The sequence below is a fragment of the Ips typographus genome, linkage group LG3 (genome assembly GCF_016097725.1).
Source record: "Ips typographus isolate SLU linkage group LG3, UJ_Ityp_2.0, whole genome shotgun sequence".
Taxonomy (NCBI): Eukaryota; Metazoa; Arthropoda; class Insecta; order Coleoptera; family Curculionidae; genus Ips; species Ips typographus.
The window spans coordinates 6,557,431-6,574,265 of NC_138424.1; the positions used below are offsets into that span (position 1 = coordinate 6,557,431).

At 32.1% G+C, this 16,835-nt stretch overlaps 1 protein-coding gene across 2 annotated transcripts in view; it reads left to right on the top strand.

The window, feature by feature from the left end:
- LOC145727089 (G-protein coupled receptor dmsr-1-like) overlaps nt 1-16,835 on the top strand; it is a 33,638-nt gene extending 16,803 nt beyond the window's left edge. For both annotated transcript variants that reach the window (XM_081976512.1, XM_081976513.1), the window contains exons 2-3: nt 5,480-6,466; nt 16,189-16,835. In XM_081976512.1, the coding sequence (XP_081832638.1) occupies nt 5,491-6,466; nt 16,189-16,388 (1,176 nt within the window). In that variant the 5' untranslated portion in view covers nt 5,480-5,490 and the 3' untranslated portion in view covers nt 16,389-16,835. The remainder of the gene's footprint in view (nt 1-5,479; nt 6,467-16,188) is intronic.

Below are 16,835 nucleotides of genomic sequence, written 5' to 3' on the forward strand. Positions count from 1 at the left end.
AAATTAGAATTCTGAGAATTCTTAATGAGTAGTTTGACACATTTTTTTTATTTAATAATGTTTTCCAGGAAAGTTGGCTTTAGATGTATTTTATGTTGGAAATTTGCCCTCAAACACAAAAAGAAACGATAAGTTCAGGAGTATCGGACAAAAAGCCAATTTGTCCAATAATTCTACGTGATAGAACGTTTGTCACTTATTAGTTGGTTGCAGCTATTTGTCTGGTAAAGTAGTGCAAATTGGGACATAAACTTGGAAAAGTTGCAGTTTGCGTAGAAACTGTGGTTTCAATCATGGTGGAAAACAATATTAAACTTTAGAGATTTTAACCATAATACCAAGAACATTATAGAGACATTTTTAATCGTGTTAACACGTTCAAGCTCATTTAGTTTGTTCGGATTTCAACGAAAACAGGAAACAATTTAAACTAAACGTTTAGTTCGATAAAAGAGCGTTACGTCGACATTTCGAAAGTCATTTGGAAAGTTGTCTATAAAAGGACGGTAGCATAAATGGCTTTTTGTTCAAACATTGCTTAGTTTTCAATAATATGATGAAAGAGTCGGGTGGAAAATTCTGAATCACGTACAAAATTACTTTTACTCATAATTGAATCTTGAAAGTTTCGTGAAAAGCTATTATAGAAAATAATGAATATTTTCTTTTCAGTCAAAATAGACAACTAATTCAGCGAAAGAAAGTCAATTGGTAAATATTTTATTTAATTATACCATACTGATCTATTAATAATTGAACTAGACCATAATTCAATATTAAGGATTTGTTAGCATTAGGATAGTTTTCAATTCTATTTCTTTTTCGTGTAAATATTGACTTAGTAAAGGCAAACCTACTTTTTCAGAGAAAATTTCTTTCATGAATCATTTATTAGACAGACAAGCAATCCAGATATTTGCTCTGCTTTGCCGGACAAAAGAAGGAGCAGGAAATAGCATCAATCTCCGTTCAATCTTTTATTCTATTTTATAAAGGCAAACCTTGCGCCCATCAGTCCGACTTGAAGAATCATCAATTGTTAATACGAAAAAAGTTTTAATATCACACACCTAGCCGAACAGAAAAAACTCACTCAATTAACAAAACTAAAATGTCTGAAACTCGTATATTTGAAAGGTAAACGCAAAACAAAAACAGTTGGTTGATACTATACACGCAATATTGCCCCTGAGGGGGAATGATGTTTTTTGGAGAAAAATATTGTATACCATAATTAGAAAAGTCTCTGCCCAGGTTAAGTTATAAATTAGCATTGAAAACTACTTTAATTTATAGATAATAGTAATTTTATTGAAAGTTAAAAAATAATTACACATTAGTAGATAGTCCTAACACAATTGATAGGAAATTACGCTAGTTGCTAAACCTTTATCAAAGTGGAAGGAACCTAACCTAACTTGACCTAAAAAAGGAACGTGTAAAAAAAATGATGTTTCTCTATGTCTATATCCTTGATCAAAGAAGTCTTGTATACTTAGTTTTTATCGAAAAACTAGGTTTCAGCTCAGGGAAAATGGCATTTATTTGTAAAATATCAAAATTTAGTACCTACTTGTAAAGTAGTGATGGGTAAATTACCGGTAAATATTTTACTTTTTACCCAGAAATTTTGACCGGTAAATTACCAGTAAATTCAACGTAGATCTGTTGTGAATAAAAATTATTTGTTGGTTTACTTTGACCTAATTCCATACAATTTTTACCAAAACAAAAAAATTAACTAATTTCAAACAAAACCAACTAAGAACACAATGTTCAAATGGCAATTAAGCTAACCGTTCTGTACCACTAACGCAATTAAGGCTTCAGGCAATTTGAAACTTGGAAATACAGTTTGTGTTGATCAATTATAAATGCATCACAACTAATTGAGTATAGTGTTTTGGATTTGCCTTAATGCACCTATTTTAGATAGTTGGAAAGTGGTCCCCATAAAGCACCTAATTTACTGTATTTTTATTACTATTATATCGTATTGACATTTAGACTAGGTAAATAATATTTTTTTGGGAATGCAAAGTGGGATACCAGTTGGAAATGAAATCTTGTTGGAGTCTTCATACAAACAACAACTCCTTTTTCCATAAAATTATATTTTATTTTCGACTTCCTTAGTCATGCATATGAGATGTCTATTATTAAAACTCCATCTCAGAGGGAAGCAATATTACATATTTCCCCTACTGATTTGTAATCAAATATGAAACATTCAGACACGCGAGTGCCTTTCCGCGTTCCTTTATGTCTCTTAATAAACAATTTTTGGATTAAAATGTTAAACTTAATATTACGTTTGCAGAAAATGTTCAATAAAATCCTCGATTTTAGTAAATCTGTAAGATTCGTTGTGTGAATGGAATAAGATCGCATAAAGTACTTGTCACTTGCAGGAAAAATCCAATATAGACTAATTTTCTACTGCAGACAGCTAAACCTTTATCCTGAATGAATTCAAAATATTAAAACGATTTTGGCTGTCATAAACAGATATTACAGTGACAGGGAAATTATGTCACGTTTAATTTTCGTTGGAATTTCGTATTATTTACCAAAATTATGACACTGTAATGAATATCATTTGCACAATACAATGTTTACTCCAACATAGCTGCATAGCAGATTCTTTAGAAAACAATACAGAAAAACTTTAGCAATTTTCAGGAAGGAATTTTATCGTATAGAAAATAATGTAACTACAATTTACTTTCTTGTTTTTAAAAAATACTATCTACCCTTGAAACTTAATGACTCTCTTATTTTTAATTTGCTAGAACATACAGGATTTGTACACAAACAAACCCTTTGCAGTGTATGATGAACTTGACCATACACAACAAGGTTAGATGCGAGTTATTCATGCGGCTAAAACGTATTTTGCTTTAGGAAGGTTCATTAGTATGTTATTGAGTTAACAGACAAACAGAGACGCTATTTTGTAGCCAGCAAACCAAACAAGTATTCGTGGTTTGGCTATATTACCTAATTAAGTTTTGCAAACTGTTTGAACATACAACTTTAATTAATATAAAATTAAGAAAATTAATATCGTAGTCTCGTAATATTTAATAACATTTGGATAGCTTGTGGTCAGTTAATTATAAAATTATTAATTAAGGCAAATTTGCAGGTGAAGCTAACCCCGCACAGTGGCCTAAAGTTTCTAGACACTGTTGAGAGCTTTTGGAGTTTCTAAAGTGTTTTAGATGCTTCTGAAATCATTTTAGAATACTTCAAGAGGATTTGTAAGGTTTTAAGACAATTTACAGAGCATACTGAAGGTTCTGGACTGCTTTAAAGGCATTTAGAAATCTTAGACGTTTTGAGAAATTGTTGAAAGCTTTTAAACTGCTCTAGAATCTAGCGGAAGTTTTTAGACTGTTTTCAAAGCTTCTAGTGTAGTTGAAGAGCATTTACCAGTTTTTAGACTCTAGAGAGAGTTCTAAAAGCCTTTGAAAGCTTCTCTGCTGCTTCAGGAGCATTTGAAAGCTTGTGGACACTGTTTTGGAAGCTTTCGGAGTTTCTATAGAGTTTTGAAAGGTTCTGAAATATTTTTAGACTTCTTCAGGAGCATTTAGAAGGTTAGGACAGTTTAGACACTGTTGAGAGCTTTTGGAGTTTCTAAAGTGTTTCGGATGCTTCTGAAATCATTTTAGAATACTTCAATAGAATTTATAAAGTTTTAAGACAATTTAAAGAGCATACTGAAGGTTCTGGACTGCTTTAGAGGCATTTGGAAATTTTAGACGGTTCTAGAAATTGTTAAAAGCTTTTAAACTGCTCTATAATCTAGCGGAAGTTTTTAGACTGTTTTCAAAGCTTCTAATCTAGTTGAAGAGCATTTAACATTTTTTAGACTGTTTTTTAGACAGCTTCTCTACTGCTTCAGGAGCATTTGAAAGCTTCTAGACTGTTTTGGAAGCTTTTGGAGTTCCTGAAGAGTTTTGAAAGGTTCTGAAATATTTTTAGACTTCTTCAGGAGCATTTAGAACTACTTTTTTACTTTGGAGGCATTTGAAAATCTTAGACGGTTCTGTATACCATTAAACGGGTCTAGATACATGCGAAAGCTTTTAGACTGTTCCAAAGGCGTTTGTAAGTTTCTATGCTGTTTCAGGAGCATTTGGAAAGTTTTCGGACAGTTTAAAGAGCATATTGACGGTTCTGGACTGCTTTAGAGGTAACTGGAAATCTGAGGCTGAAATTATTGGAAGCCTCTAAACTGCTCTAGAATCGCTTTTAGACTATTTTTAAATCTGATGAAAGCTTCTAGACTATTTGAAAAGCATTTGGAAGCTTTTACCCTGATCCAAAAACTTTTGCAAGCTTCTATGCTGTTTCAGGGGGATTTGGAAGCTTCTAGATATTTTTTTTGAGTTTCTATAGTGTTTTAAAGTTTGAAAACTTTTTTTTTAAATTACATCAGGAGCATTTCAAAGGTTTTCGGACAGTTTAAAGAGCATATTGACGGTTCTGGACTGCTTTAGAGGTAACTGGAAAACTGAGGCTGTTCTAGAAATTATTGGAAGCCTCTAAACTGCTCTAGAATCGCTTTTGAACTATTTTGAAATCTGATGAAAGCTTCTAGGCTATTTGAAAATTATTTGGAAGCTTTTACTATGAACCAAAAAAACTTTTGCAAGCTTCAATGCTGTTTCAGGAGGATTCGGAAGCTTCTTGACACTGTTTTGGAGTTTCTATATTGTTTTGAAGTTTTTAATTTTTTTTTTACTACATCAGGAGCATTTCAAAGGTTTTCGGGCAGTTTAAGAAGCATATTCAAGGTTCTGGACTGCTTTAGAAGTATTGGAAAACTTAGACGATTCTAGAAGTTGTTAGAAGCATACATACGGTAGCTTTTAGACGGGTTTGAAGTCTTTTGAGAGCTTTCGCACTAGTTGAAGAGCATTTGGAAGCTTTTAGATTGTTCTAAAAGCGTTTGGAAGCTTCTAGACTGTTTGAAAAGCATTTGGAAGCTTTTACTCTGATCCAAAAACTTTTGCAAGCTCCTATGCTGTTTCAGGAGGATTTGAAAGCTTCTAGACACTGTTTTTGAGTTTCTGTAGTGTTTTAAAGTTTTAAATTTTTCTTTTTACCACATCAGGAGCATTTTAAAGGTTTTCGGGCATTTTAAGAAGCATATTCAAGGTTCTGGACTGCTTTAGAAGCATTGGAAAACTTAGACGATTCTAGAAGTTGTTAGAAGCATACATACGGTAGCTTTCAGACGGGTTTGAAGTCTTTTCAGAGTTTCTGCACTAGTTGAAGAGCATTTGGAAGCTTTTAGATTGTTCTAGAAGCGTTTGAAAGCTTCTAGACTATTTGATTGTCTCATCCCATGTCTCAGAAATGCGTGAAACGTATATTAAATTGACTTACTTTGTTGTTGTTCTGGTTCTTCAATACTGTTGCTTGAACTGATTAAATTTGTCTCTATTTAATCTTGTTTCTATTGTTTCAGGCAATGAAGTCATGACAATGGCAGACGTTTTCGAAGGAAAAATGCGAAACAACACCTTTTGCGATTTGGAAGACTTCAAAAGACACTACAAAGAAAACGTGCACGGCTATCTTAGTTTAATAGTGTGTGTACTGGGATCTATAGCAAATATCTTCAATATTTGCGTGTTAAGAACAAAACAAATGCGATCGCCCACAAACTATATCTTGACAGGTCTGGCAGTGGCCGATCTTTTAGTGATGATCCAGTACATTCCGTTTACGATACATCGTAATTTACTACCGGATCCTTTATATTACACTCATTTCAGTTATCCATGGGCACTTTATTACAAGTTTCATTCGCTGTTCACTCTCACTCTTCACTTCATAGCCTGCTGTTTGACAATAATTCTCGCGATATGGAGGTACGTGTACGTTTCGCAGTTGCATCATAGTACAATATGTTCGGACCAGAGAAAGACTTTTATCGTAATCGTGACGACCTACATCGTATGCCCTATATTATGTTACCCTATATTTTCCACTCTGGAGGTTACAGAATATGAGCAAACGTGCGATTTAAATGGAGTCATAGTTCTTAAGGAACAGCGAAATAATTATAATCAGTCAGAGCTGAAAAATGAAACTATTTTCGTGCTCTATCAGAATGATCCCTTACGACTCAGCATTTGGTTCTACACTTTGCTGTTAAAGCTGTTGCCCTGTGTTTTGTTGTCGATATTGTCCTACAAGATCATCGTGGCATTGATGGAAACTAGAAGACGAAGAGTTCGCCTATCCACCACCTGCCATCCTTTGGAAGACATAAGTGCACAGCGTAAACCAAGTTGTTTACAACTGTACAAAGAAACTCAAGCTGACAGAACTACAAAGATGCTTTTGGCTGTCCTGATGCTCTTTCTGCTGACTGAATTTCCGCAAGCAATATTTGGACAGATTAGCGCTATACGGTCTGATTTTTTTTACGAATGCTATGTGGCTTTAGGTAAGTTTAATAGCAAATAGGTATGCTAAGTTACTATACAAAGTTAGTATAAATTAGGATAATGCAATATGTGCCATATTTATTCGAGAAAGAATCCGATAAATTATAGACGTCGGAACGTACATTTTTCTAAAATTTTCCAACGTTTCTGTTAATGTTGCAAATAAAAAACTGTTTGCAGATCTTTGCATAGAACAAAAGCCTGAAATTAGGCTATTTTATTATTTTTATAAATATTATGTTATTGAGATAGTTGTGAAATGGAAACTGTTGCACCAAATTGCTAATGGTACATTGTGAACGTAGGCGTATCACTTAAATTCAAATTACCAACTTTTGGTAATTACCGACGTATTTACCCTAACTAAATCCATTAGCTTGAAGGATAAGTCATGTTAATTATTGTTGTTGCAGTGAACTTTAACAAACTTTGCTACTGAATACTGGAAAACAACTCCCTTGACAGATTGGTAATGGGACCAATGGGAGTCGAATAAATCGATTCGGTCGCACCATGTTCCAAATTTATACTTTATGTCCCAGATTTGGTTATTAAGCTGAAATATGTTTAATATGCTGTTCAAATCAAAAATGTAATAATGTAACCAATTAATAAAGCATATTAGAGAGGATGAATGAACATTTTGAGATCAATTATAAAAACGATTAAAACGTTTTTTAAAATTCTGGAATATGTTTTAAACAATTTTTAGAAAAATGTTTACACTTAACCTAAATGTTCTTTTACTTACTCCAACATTAAATTATATCAAACTTATAAATTTGAGAACAAGCCATTTAGAATATAAACTTTAATTCTTTCCCTTTTAAGCGATTTTAGCATGTTGTAAGGAGTTGTTAAATGTTTAGAAACATTTTTTAGGGTGAGTTTTCCATTCCTAATGATTAATGACAAAGATTCGAAAGCGAGCAAAACGATCAAGTAAATGTAATTTAAACGGGGAGTAAATTACACCTTTAGGGCACCAATTTCAAACAGTATTTTTGTACGTTTAAAATTCTTAATTGGTTGTTAAAAGGGAAAAATAATGATTAAACGAAACGTGGGTTTTTAACTCGTTGGGACCTATAAACATTGAATATCTCAGTTAGGGGACTTCCAGTGGACATCCAGTGGAGAAGCAAAAGGACTTGTTTAGGAGAAATTTACTTGAGGGTAGTTTATTTGAATTACAAGACAAGTAAAAAATGTGAATAAAATTGATCCAGCTTGCTTTGTTCAAAAAATGTAGTTTTAAGCTTATTGCGGGTGATCGATGCTGATTTAGTGCGTTTTAAGCTCGTTTAGGAGGTTTAAGGCTGATTTAGTTCGTTTACAGCGGTTTAGGCCGTTTTAGCTGATTTGACGTTTTAATCTTATTTAGGGTATCTTAGGGTGATTTACGAAGTTTTGGCATCGTTTGGGGCGATTTAGATTTACTGTCAAACCGCCTTGAGACTGTCTAGATTTATTTAAGATACACAGAAAAATAATATTTTTTGATATTCTTGTAAAAAAAGAATAAAGTTTAATGTTAACTAAATCTTGACTTCAATGTTAATTTTGCTATTTGTTTTTTTTTATGAATTTTGGTTGAACTTCATTACTACTCAAACTCTCACAAATTATTGTCCTGCTTTTCACCATCGTTTTGGACCGACATTCGGTCCTTGATATTCGATGTGCTCCCTTGAAGATTGTCCCCATATTAGTATAAATAAACCCTTTATAAACAGGGCTTGATCGTCAAAGTTATTTGTTTTGCAGCACACCCTTCAATTTCCTAAGGATATTGAGTTAATGGCATATTAGTTTAAATTGTTAGGTTAGGACGCAGATACAACATAACCTCTACTATTTGTTAGGCAACCTTTGTAAATCTACTGTATGATTTTTATATTTTATCACTAACTATTATCTTTTTCTTGAAATTTTTTTTTACTTTCGTTCCTGAGATATTGAGCAAAGACTGCAAAAAACGAGAGCCAACTTTGACGCCCTCTAGCGGCTAAACGGGACAACATAGTCGTGCCCGCTCAACGTCACGTGATAGCCCTGTTCATTAGCTTTCTTTTGTCATACGATGTGTTTATACAGGGTGTTTCAAATAAGCGAGTTATGGACGATTTTCTGGAAAAGTGCTCCAAAATTTCGCTCAAATTGGGAATTTCTGCTTTCGAGGAGGGTAGTCAAAGTAAGGCTGCTAGAGCAAAAACAATTGAATTTCGATACAAACTTTTACATCATGTAGGCCTAGAATATGACGTAGATTCCAAAAATCGAATAAAAAAATTATAAGTTTGGTTTGTTGCTCAAATTTGGGACACCCTGTATACTGATGGATTATCTAGGAATAAAGTGTATGCTAATATCTACAAGATTCATATTTGGTATTTTTTTTATACAATGAAAATTAAACTACTCCATTGTATTGTCAATAACTCAGACATTTTGACAATTATAGGGTGGTTTAATATACCAATTTGTAGCCCTTGAAATTCTCTTTTGACCACCCTGTATAGCGTTTTTAGCTAAAACGTCGAAAAAGTGAGTTATTTACTGTTAAAGCTGAGTTGTTTGATTTTGACAGTTTTTACTATGACAGCCTATAACTCTGTTATTTTGACAGTTACAGGGTGGTTAAATATACCAATTTGTAGCCCTTGAAATTGTCTTTTGATCACCCTGAATACCATACCCATCCGGTAATTTTCCGAAAAAAATTGGAAAATCTGAAAATTCTAAAATAATTCGTTTTTTAATTATAATAATTGTACAACAATTCAATATCAATTAAAATAAAGTTTAATGTACTTTTAATCATTTACCCCCGTTTGCACCGTCGTTTTGTAAGCCGAGCTTCATTTAAGTTTGGGTTAGACTGTGACAGTACAGTTGAAAAAAGTCACACTCTAAATCACACTTAACTTAAGCTATGCTTAAAGTACGACAGTGCAAATGGCAGTTAGATGTCTTAAAATTATCTCAGTAGAATGCATAAGTTTGATAATAACAATGACAAGTTTCATTTAAGTATAAAGTAACTTTCCGGTAAATTTCCAAAAATGGAAATTTTCCGACTCGAAAATTGCCGCTTTTACATCTCTGATTAATCGTTTTAGCTTTATAGAGTATGATCAACCTATCAAACGTAAAAAAACAAATAAACTGCCATTTACTAAAAATCCAGGTCAAAATATAGAAAGGTAATAGTTTCCAGCTGCTTTTAACGTTTGCAACCTGTGAGTCTGAGATTGAAAGTTCAGCTCATATTATGATGACATAACCGCCTCCCAAAAGTCATTCTAAAAGAATTTACGGAACATAAACTGTTCTTAGTTTGAAAGGTTCTTCTTTAGCCAAAAGTTAATTGGGTATCAAGGGTGTTGGGTAAATATGACCTGAATTTTAGGTACTTTTGTCCCAGACGATAAGGGACATTATCTGATAATGCTCATGGAGGAGAAAAGATAGTTTTTATATTCCCACCAGTCATTAATTTTTCTATCAAAAAAATTATTATTATGTGGATCTTTAAGTTTTGAAATCTTTATTGTTTTGAGTGTGCTCTTTTGATTTTCAGTGGTCACAGTATAATCGTAAAAAATGTCTTTAATAAGTATTTAATATTAAGTTTTCAACCAATGCCTAAGCTTGTAGTCTACAAATATTATTTGGAAATTCTCTCTTCTAACTGATCTAGCAACAATGCAGTAGAAAAACATAAAATAAAACACAAACTTAGGATGTTAGGATAAAGGTTCAATTAACGTCCTGTTAGTTTATTTAGAGTTATTATTTATTATTATTATAACACAAGTTTACCCAAATTTAATAAGCATTGTTAAAATTTTCACTTGCATATCAAAACCTGTTACTACTGTTACTAAACAAGTTTGTTAAGTTGCAAATTAACATTACAAAAAGGATCAAAGTTACTATCGTTTTCGAGTGGAAATTTGTTTAAAATAGAGCAATAATTAGACTAAAATTTATGTTTTTTGTTTTATTTATTATTTTGTAAAACTGATTTCAGCTTTGATCACGGTTATAATCTGAATTAATTATTTCATTACATGATAAAATAAACCAATTAATTGCGAATTAACGTACAGAACTACAAACATTCAAATACAGTTTGTGACATGTCATCGCAAATTAAAACTCCACTGAAAACATGAATATCGTTAAAAGGTTTTTTTTGTGAATTAAATTCAAACATATTAAATAAACAACAAAACATGTTGTACACAACATAATTTGTTTTGTATAGAGCAACAAAATGCACCTATTTTTTAATGCTAAACTTTGCTTTTCATTATTTTCCTTTAAAGGAAACCAGCTTAGTGAATTTTTCTATGAGATTATAAGTGTTTGTCCCGGGGTTTTTTGAATATAATGAAAGGGTTTACCTCTAACGAACTAGAGCTTATTTTCAAGCCGGTGGATTTATGCCAATTAAGGAAAAATAATAGTACCGCAGGATTAAATTAAATCTGAACCTTAATTATTTTTTATCTCCATCATATTTTATACGCTTTATATTATACACAAGTGTTCTAATTAGATTTTATATGACACTTTAAAAACCAATCTGTTGCTATTGCATTGTTATGTAAAAAGCGTTTTTAAAATTTATTTTTGTTTGATGGAACATCATTAATATGGGTGAATCACAATTGCCATTATTTATTTTGACAACCCGTTTATTTATTTGTCATATATGCACTTTGATTTCTTTGCATTTCCCAACAATTTATGACTGGGAAAAAAATAAATAAATTGCGGCAAACAGACCATAATTAAAGCAGAGGTCATAAAACTATGCAGTAAACTATTAAATTTTCTGCTGGTAGATTCTGCCTATCTAAATTAAATCCCATGTGAAATGTGTCCTATTTTAAACTCTGTTTTATAATTAAAGCCTTGATTGGACTTAAACAACACTAATACGCTAAATGTAACTAAATATATCTTCTCTATCTAAATAACCAATTAGCAAGATTAACAAAATTATACTTTCAGTGTTCAGCCGCTTCCTTTACTTTCTCTCTAATTCTGTAAATGAGATTATAACGTAATCAGTGTTAATACCCAAATTCCCTAGCATAAAATTAAACTTTAATTCAACTATTTTTTATTACATCAAATTAAACTTTTTTGATTAAATTTTGCAATTTACTAAAAATGTACACAAATCACACAAATTGAAAGTTTTTTTTTGTCGCATCACGTTAAATAAACAGAACGATTAAAATTGGTATTTAACGCGTTCTTCCAATTAAATTGTTTGGTTTGTAAAATTGAACAGACAGCTTAGTGTCAAATTCTCTCATTGCGGATTAATTTGTTGGGTTGCAATTAAGCGGCAATTGTGATTGGAGTGCGTGAAATCGGCTTTCCTGCTCATTAAGAACAAATATGGAATCTAGGTAGCTAAGGTTGTTAAAATTAGTAATTTAATCTCCTATAAATGATCGCAAATATATGAAGTTAGTTCAAAAGGAATTGAAAATCACGAAAAAAGCATTTTAGCCCCACTTTGGAAGCCAATTTGTCATAACCTACTACACTTGAATGAAACAAAAGAATTAAAATTTAATATTATTGAAATTGTTGGTTTTGCAATTCTTTTAGTGAGGAATTGAATAAACAACAATGTTTTATTTAAAAATGAGAAAAGATGTTATGTTAACAGAAGGGTAACTGTGATTTAGAAGGTAAAAAACAATATTTTCTTGGTGTCAAATTTTTATAGGAAAAACCATCTTTTGCTGGAGGCGGAGGACACTTTGGATGGAATTCAAATTTCAAACTTAAAAGTACATCTTAAAAGCAACGTTTTTAATTTTTAAACATTTCAGTGATTGATTGTGCAAAAAACTCAACTATTAGACCGATTATTGGATGAGCAATTTTTATATTAAACAGACATTGAAAGAGGAACGTGAAAATCCCGTTCCTCAGGAGCTGTCGAGATGATTGGAATAACGTTTTTTCGCTTGGAAATAGGTTAATAAAATATCTAGGCTCCGTCAAAATTCCATTAAAATGCAACCTTTTTACAGGTAAAATATAAAATATTCTTTTTCTTCGTTTATTATAAGAGGAATGAAATGAGGGCAATGGAAACGTTTAGTAACTTTGCATTCGCTTTGACTACCCTTGTTGCAAAACTTTTATGGAATTGATGTCGAGGGTATTAATGTAAAGAGTGTCAACAATCTCGTGACTGAACATGATAAATTCGCCTCTTTATTGTCAATTTTCTCTTCACTTGTTTAATAACCCATGTCCATGTTGATTAAAGTATGTGTTTACTGAAAGTTTTATGTTGAAAACAGTATTACCAATTTAAAAATTTCTGGTGTGTTTAACAGTTTATTTGTGTTTAGTTATTATTGGGTACGTTCAACGGCTTAGAAGTTAAGTAAGCAGCAGCTATAAGCATTTGTCATAATAATAAGCATAATAATAGCATAATTATGCTATGCATAAGTAAGCATAGCAGGCTTAATATTACTGCTTGCTTTTAACTTCTAAGCTGCTAACTTCGAGTGAACATACCCATTGATTCAATCAAAATAACTGATACCTGTGTTTACTTGTTTATCCGTTTCTGCTTGACAATCATTTGTATTCTTCTGCAGTTTTGTAATAAGTTCGAATGGCTCTACTAGCGTACACAAAATTCCATTTTGTGAACTGAGACATTTTTGAGGTAAATGACCGAAAATCAGACACCTCAACTACTTCGTTTTTTTTTTTATTTATTTACGCTTTTCGAAGCAGAATGCATGAAATTTTTTTAGGAATAAGTTGTATAATTTTTGTCTAAAAGCTGAATTTGTAAACTATTTATTAGATTTTATATACTCCCGTTCTTCGTTATCAGCAGATTCGATATCAGCACATTTTCCAAGGCTTATGTGACAAAAACTTAAAACTCGTTTTTCTCTATTTTGGAAACTTAATAATACCACCAAGTGAAACATTGAAAAGTCGCAGCTAATAAATATTTTCAAGGTTTTTAAAGCAGTTTTTTGATAAGGTTGTATGGCTCAGAAGACAAAATTTGTCGCATTTTAATTACATGGAACAGACAAGGAAAATAAGAACTTGGTAACCGCCATTTGCACTGGATTGGACCTTCCTACAGTCCATGTCACCAAAAAATCTTATTAATTAAAATAATAGAACATGACAAAGGTAAAAAAATACAAAGTTAATTCATGCATAATGGAACACCCTATATATTTTTTGATGAGTTGATTCAAACTTTTTTTCTCAGATTCCAAAAATATATAATAAGTTGAAAATTCATCACGTGACATGCTTTTACAATATCAGGTTTTCCAACTGTTTAAATGTAATTTACATACTTTTCATGGTTAAAAATGACATTTTCCTGGTCACATGACTGTTGTTGACAAGCTTCAATTTATCTTCACAGTTTTGCCTGCGGCAAATTTAAATTGCCACTATCACGTGACGTGCTTTTACAATATTAGCTTTTCGAACTGTTTAAATGTAATTTACAAACTTTTCAAGGATAAAGGCGACCTTTTTCGGGTCACATGACTGTTGTTGACAGGTGTCAATTTAACTTTGCAGTGTTGCCAGCTGCGAATTTAAATTGTCACAATCACACGAAACGTGCTTTTACAATTTCAGCTATCCCAACTATTTAAATGTAATTTACGGGCTTTCCAAGATTGAATATGGCATTTTCCTGATCACATGACTGTTGTTGACAAGCTTCAATTTAACTTTACAGTATTACCTGCTGCAAATTTAAATTGCCTCGATCATGTGACGTGCTTTTACAGTTTTAACTTTTCAATGGTTTAAATGTAATTTACATACTGGTCACATGACTGTTGTCGAGAAGTTTCAACTTTACAGTGATGCCAGCTGCAAATTTAAATTGTCACGATCACGTGATGTGCATTTACATATTCGGCTTTTCCAACTGTTTAAATGTAATTTACATAGTTTTCATGGTTAAAAATGACATTTTCCTGGTCACGTGACTGTTGTTGATCAGCTTCAATTTATCTTCACAGTGTTGCCTGCTGCAAATTTAAATTTACACTATCACGTGACGAGCTTTTACAATATTAGCTTTTCGAACTGTTTAAATGTAATTTACAAACTTTTCAAGGATAAAGGCGACATTTTTCGGGTCACATGACTGTTGGCGACAAGTTTCAATTTAACGTTACCAGTAATTTACAGATATTGTCAAATTTTGACGCCGTTTCAGTTCTTCTTCTCTCAGTCCGATTGAAGAAAAAAATTTGGCGCTATAATCACTAATTTTGGCAATTTCGCCTCTTCTTTTCTTCTCTCTTTTAAATGATTTTTTTTAGATATATATTGCATAACAGTTTTTGGAGCAAAAATCCAATAAGTCTGGCGTTTTTCTTTTTTTATTCTGGTAAGAAAAACATTTTTGTAGCGAACATTTTATTGTCACATTTTGTACTCTTTGTGTATTCTTTTCTTCTCTCCTTCCAATTCTTCTTTATTTAATATGGTAAGTACAGTTTTTAGTGCAAAATGTACACTACTTTTGAGGCCTTTTCTTCATTTTTTCTGATCAGTTTTGTCAAATTCTGACATTCATTCCCCTTTTTTTTTCTCTCCTTTTAATTTTCCTTTGTTTCATATAATACTGGACAGTTTTTCTTCTCGATTTTCAATTCTTCTTCTTTTGGCTCGTATAAATACTGTTTGTAATCAGTTAAATCCAGTGAGTATTTACATAATTAAGTAGAATAATAACAATTTGTGACCAACGAAAATATTGCTTTTTGCAATTCAATTTTCTAAGCAAAATATCCAAATTGGCATCGACTGCTGCTCTTCCAATTTCTTCCGGAAGTTCCTACATCAAACGAGACCACATCCAGCGGTTTATTTTTATTAAGTGATTAATTTTGCGAGGAACGACTCGACAAGTAGGGTAATTTCTTTTCCGTTTTTAAGAATTCTAGAAAGGCCACGTGTACAGACGGAATATCACCCTTTTAATTTATCGATAATAGTCATTCATGGGACTTTTAAAAGCTTTCAGGCAGCACACGAGATCCATGCTTAACCGACTTTTCAGGTCATTTCTTGAATATTTTTAACTTTTTTTATCTGGACAAAAAAAAAATATTTAGACATACCTATATGAATGACAGGAAGTGCTAAAGTTTTGTAATGTTATGCTTAGGAATAAAATACAAAAAAAACAATTGAAATAATATTTAATCAGTTCATATAAATTATCTAATTGAGGGTTGTTTTGTCAAGGAGGAGATCTGGAAAACAGTAAAAGATGGAACTTCGCTTAAAGTGGTTTAGATGCTTAACAAGATGTCGTTGGACTAAACACTACTTAAGACACTTTCTAGTTAACTCAGGGAGGTTTCTTGAAGTCCTGAGAAGTGTAGAAAGCTTAAAGTATTTCCAGAAAAGGAAAGGTGACTATTGAGTCTGAAATTTGCCCTTATTATAGTAAAGCTACATTTACCTCAATTATTGTTCCCAACAGCCACCACCCAGATTTTTCTTATCTACGCATCCTAAATTAGAATTTTAGACAAAACTGACATTCTTACTTCTTCTTAATATTTACTGTTTCCATTACCGGTTGTAAATTTATCGTTATAACTTTTTAACTTACTTTTATCGTTATAAACTGATGTGACTAATTTGTATTATTTTTCAGGGGAGGTGATGGACATAATCGCACTAATAAACTCATCAATCAACTTCATCCTTTACTGCACGATGTCCAGACAGTTCCGGGTGACATTTCGTGAAATGTTCAAAGTGAAAGAAATCTCCGGATGGCTGTTATTCAAGGGATCGAATTCAAAAAACGGACAGGACGAGAACGGCGTCGAAACGAAAATGTCGCTGATATAGCTTTCGGGTAGTGTTGAACATGTGGAAAACTTTACCGGGAGATTTACGTTCATACATTTCGTGTTGTAACTTTTCCACTCCAATTTTCGGTTAATGGATGAAGGAAAAGGCCGGAAAATTTGTAGGAAGTGACTGTTGCATTAAGAGAAATATTTCATCTGGCTGGGCGTACAGGGTTAAAGCAATAACGTGTGCTGTTTTGTTTAAATGTGCTCTTTACAGTTTACAGGCAAACATTGTTTTAAGCAAATTGTTACTCTTACACATTTTACACAGCTTGAGTAATAATTTCTCTATGATTATGATTAACATTTTGTAAGAAAATGCCCACATTTTCTGTGTCTTAAATTTAATTATCAGAATTTGTCTTCGTATTGTGACGCTTAAAATATGTTTCTGAAAATGTCACAAGTAAAGCACATGAAATAATAAAATATGTTGATTGTC